General features: G+C 46.0%; 1 protein-coding gene across 1 annotated transcript in view; it reads right to left on the bottom strand.

Annotated features, from left to right (window-relative positions):
* DHX16 (DEAH-box helicase 16) overlaps positions 1 to 12,337 on the bottom strand; it is a 22,030-nt gene extending 9,693 nt beyond the window's left edge. The window contains exons 1-12 of the mRNA XM_007951403.2: positions 12,131 to 12,337; positions 10,704 to 10,951; positions 10,448 to 10,610; positions 10,091 to 10,147; positions 5,992 to 6,246; positions 5,589 to 5,792; positions 5,314 to 5,505; positions 4,487 to 4,597; positions 4,236 to 4,351; positions 3,418 to 3,628; positions 3,122 to 3,220; positions 2,878 to 3,030 (exon numbers count right to left, since the gene is read on the bottom strand). Of these exons, the coding sequence (XP_007949594.1) occupies positions 2,878 to 3,030; positions 3,122 to 3,220; positions 3,418 to 3,628; positions 4,236 to 4,351; positions 4,487 to 4,597; positions 5,314 to 5,505; positions 5,589 to 5,792; positions 5,992 to 6,246; positions 10,091 to 10,147; positions 10,448 to 10,610; positions 10,704 to 10,951; positions 12,131 to 12,337 (2,016 nt within the window). The remainder of the gene's footprint in view (positions 1 to 2,877; positions 3,031 to 3,121; positions 3,221 to 3,417; positions 3,629 to 4,235; positions 4,352 to 4,486; positions 4,598 to 5,313; positions 5,506 to 5,588; positions 5,793 to 5,991; positions 6,247 to 10,090; positions 10,148 to 10,447; positions 10,611 to 10,703; positions 10,952 to 12,130) is intronic.
* Between the last annotated feature and the right edge of the window lie 596 nt (positions 12,338 to 12,933).

The raw sequence follows: 12,933 nt of genomic DNA, 5'->3' as shown, positions 1-12,933 counted from the left end.
TATACCATCCCATTGCCTTCTCGCTTGCATGGTTTCTGCTGAGAAATCAGAGCTTACTCTTACTGGTTGTCCTTTGTAAGTAACTTTTTGTTTTTCCTGTGCTGCTTTCAGGATTCTTTTTTTGTCTTTGGTTTTGATGAGTTTGATGATGATATGTCTTGGTGATTTTCTTTTGGGGTCTATCCTGTTTGGGGTTTGTTGGACTTTCTCAATGCATATATTCTCATCTTTCATCATATCAAGGAAGTTCTCCTCCAAGAAATCTTGGAGAATTTTCTCAGTGGTTTTTTTCTCTTCCTGTTCTGGAATTCCAATGACATGTAGGTCATTCCCTTTGATGGTATCTGACATGAACCTTAGTATTTCTTCATTTTGTTTTGATCATTTTCTGATTGATTCCTTTCCAAAGTAGTATTCAGGTATTTGTCTTCAATCTTATTAACTGTGTCTTCCATTGCATCAATTCTACTCCTTTGTCCTTTCATCATGTTATCTATTTCTGACAATTTAGTATTAATCTTCTGGATTTCTATCTGTAGATTTAGAATCAGTTCTAATTTTTATTTTGTCATTTTGTTCTTGTATTTTCTTCCAAAATTCTTCTAGTGTTTTGTCTGTGTTTTTGTTGGTCTGTCTCTCAGTCTTTTGAAGATACCTAAATATAATTCTTTTGAATTCTTTATCAGAGAGTTCCAATGCTGCTTCTTCCTCAAGGATGTGTTCTGGGTCTGTATCCTGCTCCCTTGTTTCTACCACTTTATCTTGCTTCTTTGTGTGGACTGTGATGGTCTGTTGTCTCCAAGACATCGTGGCACTGTTGTATTTAGATCTTTGTTAGCTTTCCAGTCGTCCGGGTCCAGAATGTCCAGAATGTTCCTGGCAAGTAGAGCTTGTTATTAAGTCCCTGGAATCTGGGAGAACACTGTCACTTTAAATACCCAAAATGGTCAAACTGCTAGTAAACATTAAAAATGGCTTCGCCCTCCGGACAGACAACAGTCCACAGCTCAGCCCTCCTTCCTCTTCGCTGCTTTCCCTTTTATTCCCCAGCCACCAAAGCAATCCTCCATGTGGTCCCTAGCTAGCATGGCTGATTAGGTTAATTCTTAGGCCCTATTACCACTCGGCAATATCTAAGCTGTCTGTGCCATCAGGATTGCTGCCAGACCGCAGCTCCGTATGTCTCCTTTTTTGGCATTTTTATGCAAATTCTTCTGCTAGTTGGAGTTTACTCCACTTCTATATCCTTTTCTTCAAGGCTCAGGGGTCCAGGATTATGTTCTGTATGTGTGTTAATTGGTTCCCCTTTTCTTTGTTGAAGAGGGTCTGTGCAGTTTTTCTGCCTATTCCACCATCTTACCCGAACTCCTCTAGCAATCCCATTACTAATTGGATATATCCTAAAGAAGTGAGAGACAGGACACAAATAAATATATACACATTCAGTTCATCGCAGCACTATTCATATAATAGCAAAAAGATGGAAACAACCTAAGTGCCCATCAACAGACGAACAGATAACCGAACTATTGTACTATGACATAACATACTAAACAAAAACACTGTTCTACACCCACTCCTGTGGCTTCCAGCCAAACAAAAGATAGGCATATGAGTTGAACATTTACATTAGCTAGGTACACTCCTTGAAGAAAGCAATCATGGGAGAATAGAAGGGCTGTGTATGCAGAGGGAGACAGCTGGATGGGGGGGCAGGAATTTATGGGAGAAGGACACAGGGAAGAGGTGCCTGTGGGGAGGAAGTGGGAGGGGAGCTGTTGCATTGTGGGAAATTGCAGTCAACATTTTGAGACAAAGTGTATGTGAGCTGCTGTATGGTAAGTGAATTTGCTCTGTGACCTTTCATTGAAATCACAGTAAAAATTAAAAACACTGTTCTACATTCTACCTTGGTGAGTAGCAACTGGGGTCGTAAAAGCTTGTAAGTAGACTTCTAAGATGCAACAATTGGTCTCTGCTCATCTGGAGCAAAGAAGAATGAAAAAAACCAAAGACACATGGAAACAATTAGTCCAAGAGAAGAGTGGACCATGTAAACCTCAGGCTACATGACCCTGAGTCCAGAAGAACTAGATGGTGCCTGGCTACTACTGTCAACCACTCAGAAAAGAATCAAAATAGGAGATCTTAGATAGAGTGGGAAAAAAATGTGGAACAAAATTCAAAATCATAAAGAAGACCATGCTTATGGGTCTGTTAGACTGGTGAAACCCCCAAGACTATGTGGCCCCTACTCACCTTTTTGGGCCTGGAATTGAACTCATTCCCATAGCTTCCAACCAAACAACAGACAGTCCTATAAGGTGAACATTTATACCAGGAAGGTATGCTCCTTGGAACAAACAACCATGGGCGACCAGAAGAGCATCATTCACACAAGAAGGTAACTCAGAGGGTAGGAATGCATAAGAAAGAAGGACACAGAGGAAAGGTAACCAAGAGAGAAAGTGGGAAGAAAGCCTGTTACATTATGGGGATTGCAATCAATATAATGAAACAAAATGTGTGTAGTGAACTGTTGAATGGAAAATGAACTTGCTCTGTCAGCTTTCACCCAAATGACAATTAAAAAGAAAAAAAAGAATCTGTTTTGTAAAATTTCACCCAAATCACAGAAGACCAAGAGCTTGCTTGCTTCTCTGAATATTTTCAGTGCTTACTGTCAGCTCATGCATTTAGCAGTCTCTGGTTGTTGCTATCTTCATCCTCTCTCCCCAGCTCCTGAGGTCAGAGACTGACTCATACTCAGCCAGTGCCCAGGCAGACCTTGCATGGCACAGGCATCTACTTTTTTTTTTTTTTTTTGCTACTAGTTGCATGAATTGTACAGGTGAAGAGTGACTTTCTCCAACTGACCTTTCGTGCTCCAGGAGGCGTAGGCTGGAAGATCCGAGCCTGCATGTCAGAGGGCAAGTTGGCATAAATGGGCAGCACCAGAAGCTCCCGGATTTTGGAGCCCAGGCGGCGGCAGCGATCCTGGAGCATCTCACAGGCAGCCTCAATCTCCTCCTGGATTTAGGGTACAGCACAGGGTTCCACGGTCACAGAAGGCTGACACGTCAGCCCTGCCTTTCCCTGGAATCAGCCCTATATCACGCACCTGTCCTGTCAGGAACACCAGGATATCCCCGGGTGGCTGGGTCACATGGATCTGCAGCACAGACACTACACATGCTTCCAGGTAGTCAGCTTCTGGAGCCTGAGGAGAAGAGAGAGATGGGGCCACAGAGAGACAGAGTCACAGGAAGGCCACCTTCTTAGCCAGATCTTTCCCTCCCCTCCCAGCTCAACACACATTCTACCCCAGCTCCCCTTTGTACTCTCCATTCCATCCTTTTGTCCAAAGGCTCCAGCTTTCTGCCTCAGACTGAAACCCATCCTCCCTGAGGGGGGCACCTTAGTGTAGAAGATGTCAACTGGAAACCTGCGTCCAGGGATTCGGAAGACAGGGGCGTCATCAAAGAAGGTAGAAAAGCGGGCTGTGTCCAGAGTAGCTGAAGCCACCAAGACCTTGAGCTCTGGTCGGAAGCGAGCCACATCCTTGATCAATCCAAAGAGAATGTCTGTGTGCAAGGTCCGTTCGTGAGCTTCGTCCACCATCACCACACTGGGGAAGAAATGGAAGCAGGAGTTTGGGAAGAGCATGGTACTAAGGTCTGGATACCAAGGTCCCTGGATGAAAGGAGAGGCACGGAACCCAAAAGATCAGCTCTCTGCTCCCGTTTCTCTTTTCCCAGAAGTAAATGTGGGCACTCCAAGGAGAAGCCCATAATTCCAGTTATGCAGGACTAACACATTGTTAGAGAGTGCCAAGACCTGTAGTATGCAGCCTACTCCAGCCTTGGCAGCCAAATCTGGAGGCTGGAAGTCGAGGCCAGAACAAGTTAGACATCCTTTGTAATCTGCTCCGAGTCAGCAGCTGCTCTTGCCAGAGGAAACAGAAGTAAAGGAGAGGTTCTCTCTGCAATCTCTGCTACCTTCCTGCCCCATCTCCATGGTACCCAGAGATCAATTCCACGATTATCTGCACCATAAAGACTCAAGAACTGGTGAACTACTCAGAAGACAATGGGCACACTGGCTGGGTGGGAAGAAATGAGAGAAAGGCCAGAGATTAGAGGAAGAGGAGACACAAGAAGGCAGTGGGGGTTTGACAGACTGGGGAAGGAGAAGGTGGACTGCTTTCCCATGACAGCTGAGGCCCCTGTGTGTACCTGTAACTTGCAAGGTCAGGCTCAGAGAGGAACTCCCGGAGTAGCATCCCATCTGTCATGTAGCGGAGAACAGTTCGCTCTGAAGTGCAGTCCTCAAAGCGGATGCTGTAGCCAACCTGGTCAAGGGGCCATTAGTGACTAAGAATGGGCTGGTGTTCCCAGCAGGAATTGCATGGCTAGGGGATGAGGACGCCCTGAGGGCAGTGGGAAGTAAGTCCCAGACCCGCCCTTTGGTCTCCCGTGGGTCTCACCTCATTCCCAAGTTTCACACCCATTTCTCGGGCTACACGGGCTGCTACACTCATGGCTGCCACCCTCCGTGGCTGGGTGCAGGCAATCTTCATACCTTTCTTTGTGTAACCCTGAATAACAAGGGAGAAAGAAAACATTTATTTCTGTTTGCTAAATACCCACCCAGAGTAATTCAGAGAAAGAAGTTGTAAAAGTAGGACAGAGCAGAAGAGGAGAAGGGAACAGAGAAGGAGAGAACTGAAAAGCAAGAAAGAAGAATTGCAGACGAAGAGGATGACAGACCCGGGACCATCAAAGGGAGTCCTTACCTAGCCTTTCAGGTGATCAAGTTCAGGGTTTAGCTAGAGTTGAGCTGGAAAAGGGCAAATCAGCTGAGGGAAACCAGAAGTGACAGGGAACAAAAGAAGGTTTTAAAGGAAAAAAAAAAAAAGGGCAGGAAAATGAGTCCTTTCAATCCTCTTTCTTTGGCCCTTGCAGAGGAATGGAGGGTAATCTGGGTCTGGAGTGGAGTATGGCAGAGGCCCTCATTCTCATTCCTGTTCTCTCTCTCTCTCTCTCTCTCACACACACACACACACACACACACAGTGTTCCTTTTAGTTAGCACATACTGAACACCTACTAAGCATGCATACTGAACACCTACTGATACTGCAGCATGAGACTAGAAATATGAAAAACACATGGTCCTTATTCTCAAGAACCTTATGATTTAGTGGAAAAGGCAGTGAAATGATTACTCAAAATACTATGCATGAGGAGCTACGACAGGATTGTGCTTGTCAACCCCCTGTCCTAGCTGCCTAGAATGGATAGATGACCATACCTCCTCAAAGAGATACTGGGGGATTTGAGTGGTCTTCCCCGAGCCTGTCTCGCCTTCTATAATGAGAACCTGATGACTGGCAATCGCAGCCAGGAGCTCTTCGCGGAATGGAAACACTGGGAGACTGTGGCGGACAGCCTGGATGGACTCCTTCTGCTGGGCCTGGGTTTGAGGGGGTGGAGCTAATGGCTCCTGAGGAAAGAAAAGGAGGGTGAGAGCTCTAGGGTCAGTTTCAGACCCTCTTCAGAACACCTCTAGAGCTCCCCCACTCTCACCTCATCACCCTGGAGCTGAGTGGCCCGGACAAACTCGATGGTCTCCTCCTCTTCCAGCACCAGCTGATACTTGGGCTCCTGGGAGGCAGCATCTCGGGCCCCAAACTTCAGAGATGCTGCTCCCAGCCGGGCCTCCTCCCAGCGCCGCTGCTCTTCCCCAGGCGCGCCTGATTCCTCCTCCACAAGATCCACAGCTCGTGCTGGCTACGGAGAAAGGTGGCACATGAGGACCAAAAGTTGGTAACACCCTTTCTGCCCAGTCTCTCTGCCACAGTTACTACCCCCAGCCACTAGGAAAAGCGACAAACAAGGGGCCAGCTATGTACTATCCAGTCCCCCTGAAACCTTCAATTGTGAGGACCTTATGATTGACAGGGTTGAAGTGGACAACCTTTTACCTCACCTGTCCTCGGGTCTCCTCAGGCATATGGTAGCGGTTCGTGGCCTCCAGCTTCTCCTGCTCCCCAGCTGCCCGGTATTCCCGGGCCAGATCCCGCACTCGACGCTTGTATTTGAGCTCCCGCCGCTCGTGCCGGCTTAGCTCCACATCCCCAAAAAGGTACTCCTCATCAGCCAGCTCTGCCTCCAGGTCCTCAAGCTTCTCTCGCTCCCGCTTTGCCAGGTACTCTCGGCGGGATTTCTTCCGCAGCTCAGGGACCTGGGTCAGGAAGGGGCAGTCAAATCCTCATCTGCTGGAGCAGCACCCTTCCATTAGCCACCCGAGAGTAAAAAACTCCCTGAGGGTCCAAAGATGTGCTCTCCACCCTCTTCTTCAATGTACGATGTACCCAAAGCTGGACTTCTTTGGAATGCTGTTATAGACAACTGAGTCCCCCCAGAATATGTGTTGGCATCCTAATCCCTGTACCTGTGAACATAATCCTATTTGTAAATAGAGTTTTCTTTGTTAGTTAATGAGACTGTATCAGTGTAGGATGTGTCCTAAACCTTATCACTTTTGAGTTTAAAAAGCAGCACAGAGAGATAAACAAACATAAACAAGGGGTAAGATAGAAGCCACTTGAGGACTGCCAAGGAATCAAATAATGGTGAGGACTGACAAACTCAAATAACAGGGCTCAAGAAGCTAAAAGAGGCAAAGATCTTCCCCTAAAGCTGACAGACAGCACCTAGAGCCAGGGCACTGAATCCAGACATCAAGCCTAAGATACGCTGACACCCCACGCTACCTTCCAGCAGTAGAATCCAGCTGGAAGGTCTGTCTGGTCAGTGTAAGCATCCTTGTCAGGACAGATTCATGAGGGTAATTATTTGATTATTTTAGATTTTACTCTTACCATTTTATTCTGTTGTTGTTGTTGTTATGTACCGTCGAGTCGGACCCGACTCATAGCGACCCCTCCTTGGGTTTCCGAGGCAGTATCACTACGAAAGTAGATTGCCCCATCTTCCTTCCGAGGAGTGGCTGGTGGGTTTGAACCGCCAGCCTTCTGTTAGCAGTCAAATGCCTTAGGCACTACGCCACCAGAGCTCCCCCATTTTATTCTAGTCAGTGGAAAAGGGAAAAACAAAAGGGCTGATATCTATATTAGAAGCATAGGGTCTCAAACTGAAAACAATTGAGACAAAGATATAAATCACTGGTGGTGCCAACTACAGGGAATCTTTGCCCCAATTAGATGTTTCCTGGTCTTCAACTAAATGACTGTACTATGCGGAGAGGGGGAAAAATCAATTATATACAAAATGCAGAAACGAGAGCATCAAACAGCATTTCTTTAAGGCAAAATGTAATCGGGGACACCTAGCTCTCTGAGACTAACCTCTCCTCCATACTATGTGTTATTTGGTTTCAACACATCTACCTTTGATACAGGCTTTTCAGGACACATTATGGAGGATAGGAGAAGACTGACCATTTCCTTAAGGCCTTTCCAAGCTCTAACCATGATCTCTCCCACTACGGCAACATTATCTTCCCTGTGATCACAACCCCCCTTACTATAGTGACAAAATCCCAGCAATAGCCTACCCTTGGGTGGCTCTGATTCAATTTAATTGCTTGGCTTTTATTAAAGACCTAAAATGGAAGTTTATAATCATGACCTAATCCAAGTGCCACAATCAAGACACCCCTTCAGCCTGACAGGTGAGGGGATGGATGTCTTTTTTAAAATATGGACAAAAAAATCAAAACAATTTGAGTATCAAAGAGAATAATGATACAAGAGACTGTAAAATACAAAAAAATTAAAACCACAAGTCCAATGTGATACACATATACAAATAAAGAGAATGGGAAAAAAATCCCCATCTGTCACCAAAGAAGTTAACTATTTTACCAAACTCCTTACTCTGAAAATTGTAATTAATGGTAAACAAACATCTTCCCTTCATTTTAAGAAGGAACTGAAGTTCTTTCCTAGTTGTTGAGGAAAAGCTCCTCTTAGTATGTTAGCTAAAAGCATGCAAACAGCCATCTAAGATACAATTATTGGACTCTGCTCATCCAGAACAAAAGAGAAGGAAGGAAACCAAAGATTCAGAAAATAAAGTAGTCTACAGGACTAACAGTCTACATGAACAATAGCTTCATCTACCCTGAGATCAGAAATAGATGGTGCCTGGCTACCACTGCCAGCTATTCTGATCAAGGCCACAATAGATGGATCCTGATAGAACAGGAAAAAAATGTGGATCAGAACTCAAATTCCAAAAAAGCCCAGACTTACTGGACCCATTGAGACTAAAGGACTCCCTGAGACTACTGCCCTGAGGTATTCTTTAAACCTTGAACCAAAACTCTCTCTTAAGGTCACCTTTTGACAAAGTAACAGATCGGCTCATAAAACAGACTACCACCTGTGAATAATGAGCTATCTTTAAAATCATCTACAGGAGACCAAATGGTCAAAAATTACTTTAAAGCAAAGATGAGAAGGTAAATGGGCAGTGAGTACTAGAAATGGTACAACAAAACCGGAATGAATGAGAATGATGATACACTGTGAAAAATGTAACGAGTATCACCAAATTATCTGTGTACAAATTACTCATTTTGCAATCCCAACAAAGTAACTGACAGAGGAAAGGATCAGCAGTGGCTGCTATAACCACTAGATGAAAGGCTGCTGGTAGAAGGGATATCTGTACTAACAGGTACACAACCAGGTACTACCTCTCCCTGATGTGACAGAACGTGACATACACATCAGCACCAAGAGGTGTTCCTGCCACGATGTCTAATTTGTGTTGGGGCAAGTTTTAGACCCAAAAGGAAGCATGGGTTATAGGAGAACTAAACACCACAAGATCAGATAACTCCAGAATGTAGGACACGTACAAGATGAGAGAGACAAAACAAGAGAAACAAGAACAAAAACAAACAAACTGAAGCAGTCTAGCCATCAAACGCAATGCATGAATCTTGACTGCATTTTGGTTTGGAAAAAGCAGTTATTAAAGACATCTTGCAGTAATTGGGAAAATTTTATTGTATTCAGGTTCTTAGTGATACATGAGAAGTACTGTTCATCTTCTTAGGTGTGACAATGGCACTGTGGATCTAGAAGAGAACGTCTTTATTCCTAGAAGGTATATGCTGATGTGTTTATAAAATGCCATGTCTACAACTCTTTTAAATGGTTAAAAAAACAAGCAAATCCTCATTTATACAGACATAACAAATATTGCACAGTATTAGTAATTCTGGACCTGAATAGCCCGAATGACTGTTCACTGCACTATTCTTTCATCTTTCCTATTTGTTTGAAATTTTTTCATAATTGAAAAAGAAACAGAAAATGAAAACCCTATGGCTACACTGAGAGATATCTCAGAAGTCTTTGACCACAGTGAGCTAGGATATGAGATGGACTAGTCAGGGGAGACCTGAGGGTCACTGGGTCATTCTTAGGACTCCAAGATTCTCAAAATTCTTTTGAGAAATCTAAGTGTGACCTTACTTGGGAAACTGCCTGCTCTACCTAGACTCACACCATGGAAGTCTGGTTCATGAACTACAAGGGGCTCTGTTACTGTCCAATGAGAAGACCCACTCAGGAAACCACAGGGAGATAACAAAGCCATGTGGGAGATGCAAGGGTTAGGTGGTTAGGTGGTGGGAAGACATCCGGACATGGTGGTCAGTTCATCCCTGGGAAGTTGAGACAGCTACCCTGCCCCTGTCCTCTAGCCACTCCTTGACATCATGACAACTGCCTTTTGATTTTATCCCATTAAGTCCCAGGAACAGGGAAGGCTCACACCTCCCTAATGATCCTAAAGTAAAGAGTCAAGGAAGATTTGTGGGTAGCTCCCACCCGGGGTTCCTTCCCTTTACAACTTAGTTCTGTCCTATGGCCTCCTCCAAGTCCTTCCATGCTCAGCTGGCTCTTGTCAACCAAACCCATCCCACAGATGCCTGATCATTCCATCAGTATCCCCACTGCACTTCCTTTGTATCCTTTCTCCCTCCCCTAAGCTCCACAAAGAAAGTATTTCATCTTTCTGACGTTGGCTTCCTGGGCCCTGAGACTCACCATGGCTTTCCGATCTTCCTCAGCCATCTTAAGGCGCTTTTGAGCCTCTTCATAAGCCTGGGAGAAGAAACCAAGAGTGGAGGGCTATGACAGCAAGAATCCCTCACACCCACTGCTCTTCTCCTTCTAGAATCACAAAGGATCATTCCAGTGTGCCTCACACAAAGAAATATCCCCTCTAAATAAGGAGTCTCTATGGCAGGTATAACAGAGATACCTTGGCCAGAGAACCCAAAGATGAACATACCACTAGAAATAGCCCTTTGTCTTCCCACCATCCCTGGAATCAAACCCAACCTCAGATTTGACTCAGGGGTCTTCTTGGGGGATTAAGAGAACACTCTGACTCCCACGCACCTTCTTGTCTGATCGCTCCAGGACATTGCGAGTCCGATCTTTGTCTCGCTTCCGAACCCGTTCGGCAAAGGCATCACGCTCCTCCAGGTCCTGAAGGCGTTCACGCTCTGTCCGTTCCCACTCATCCTCCGATTCTGGTTTCTCCGTCTGCTGTTTACTCCCCCTGTAGCCAGGCCCAGGAGATTAAATAAGGGTACCCAGAAGTCTTAAAGTCCCATCACCCACCTGCCTGCCCCCCATCTTGCTTCCAACATACCCTGTCCTCCTCTTTTCTTTCTCAGAGGCCTCTTCTTCTTCTTCTTCCTCCTCCTCTTGGCATTTCTTCCTGAGGTGTTTCCGTTTCTTACGCTTTTTCTGGAGGCTGCTCCCAGCCCTACCAGCAGTCTCCTCACTGCTCTCCTCACTGTCTTCCAGCAACTTATAAGATCGGTTCTTCTCCAGCAGAGCTCGGGCTTCTCGCTCAGCTGCCCGAGCTGGCTTTTCTATCACCGCCTTCCGTGGTACCTGCCAGTAGAGAGAAAGATAATAGTGTGTAAGCAACTTCTGATCTCCACCTACATACTTAACCCTATGCCTAATTTCACATCCCTTTAAGGAATTACTTGACCTTTAACAAAACTTCACTCTTTCTCTTCTCCGTGGCTTCCTACTATGTTCCTCATAAACGGGGCCCTTCAACTTCTGAATGTCCTCTCAGTCATTTACTTAGCAAACATTCATTGAAATCTATCATATGCCAGACACTATTCTAGTACTAGGGACAGAAGAATAAACAAAAAAAAAAAGACAAAAAATCTTGCCCTTGCGGAGCATACATTCTCAAGCCTAATTTTCAATTGCTCAGCCTCTTTCTCCTGGTTTTGTTCTTCCCAGTGATCAAGTCATTCCTACAAAAAAGCTGACAAGCTAAAAGGATTGTTTTGCAGAGACTTGTCACATGGCATGCACTGCACCAGACTCCAAGGATAAACTGGTGAACAGATAAATAAACTCTCTGCCTTCATGGCATTTATATTCTAACTTCATTTCTCACCAAGCATCATATGCCACAGCCACATCAGGCTTTCTGTCATCCTCTCAACATGCTAAATACTTTCACTCTTTCTCTACAGGACAAACACTTAGGTGGTAGGACCACAAAAACAAGAAGTACACAGTCCTATCTTCCAGGACCTCATTATTTATACCATTACTCCTTCTCCCTTCTCTACTGACAAAGTCTAGGGAATCTTTGGACCTACTTTACCTGGTCACTACCCCCTCTTCCTTCCACAGCACTTCCCACCCTTCTCTCCTAAGGACTCCCAGTCAAGGTGTGGTCAGTGGACCAGCAGCATCCCCACCACCTGGGAAATGCAGAAACTAAGAATCTACCCCAGATCTACTGAATAAGAATCTAACAAACGCCCTGGCTGAATCATATGCACGTTAGAATCTGAGACACACTGTTCCGTAGCTCTTAACTCAGCCTAAGTATAACACACTTAGGCCTTCTCCTCAAACTTATCCATTGAGATGGACGCCCAGCACCTAGCACAGTACCTGGGTGACAACAAACGATATATACCTGCGTATTAAGCCCGCCTCAACAAGACAATCATGGGACTCCTCCCCTGCTCCACCCCCATTTCCATAGCTCCCACGCTGGGTCCCGCCCTAGCCGCGCTCCACCCATCCTGATACCTTGTTCCAGAGTCTTAAGGCGAAGTCCCGGGCCGGACCACTGAGGTCTAAGGTATCGGTGTCTCGCAGGCGCTGCACAAACTCCTCGGCCGAGGCGCAGCGCTGAGCGGTGCCGATCAGGAACTGGGCGACATGCCGCTCGCTCAGCCCCAGCACTGAGTGTAGCTCGTCTTGCACCCAGCGCTCCAGCCCCGCCAGTGTCGCCATGGCGACCTACGCTCTCTGCTTCCGGTCCTGAAGCGTCCCGAGGAATCTAGCTGGAGCCAGTCCCCTCAAAAACCTGGGCCCCCGGGCCGGAGCCTAAGCTCCGCAAGGGAGCCCCTTTAAAGCCTCAGTTGTTTTCCACAAACCGAGGCCGTCAGAGGCCGGAAGAAGACGCACTTTTTCCGGCCCAAGCACTACGGTAGCCGAAGGAGTTCAAGCTTGCTGACAGTACCTGGAGTCCGAGTAAAGCACTTCCTGTCCTCGTTTCCGCCCCTACTCAAAGTCGCTTTCGCCCCCTGATGGTCAGTTCGTGAGTGCTTCACTCATTCATTCAACAAATACCTAATGTGTCGGTTGGAATAGACTCCTCAGCAACTGGTTTTGATGCAATTTCGTTGCTGAAGATAACAGCAGAGAACAGATCAGACAAAAATTCCTTACGAATTTACATTCGAGGGTGGAGAGTAGATTGTTGTTGTTAAGTGCCGTGGAGTTGTTTCCGACTCATAGCGACCCCATGCACAACAGAACGAAACACTGCCCGATCCCACACCAGCCCCACAATCCCTGCTATACTTGAGCCCATCATTGCAGCCACC

Source organism: Orycteropus afer, unplaced genomic scaffold (assembly GCF_000298275.1).
Source record: "Orycteropus afer afer isolate SDZICR_OR568_19922 unplaced genomic scaffold, OryAfe1.0 scaffold00294, whole genome shotgun sequence".
Lineage (NCBI taxonomy): Eukaryota > Metazoa > Chordata > Mammalia > Tubulidentata > Orycteropodidae > Orycteropus > Orycteropus afer.
Note: the sequence above shows the minus strand (reverse complement) of the source record. Positions and strands in the feature narration are given on the sequence as shown.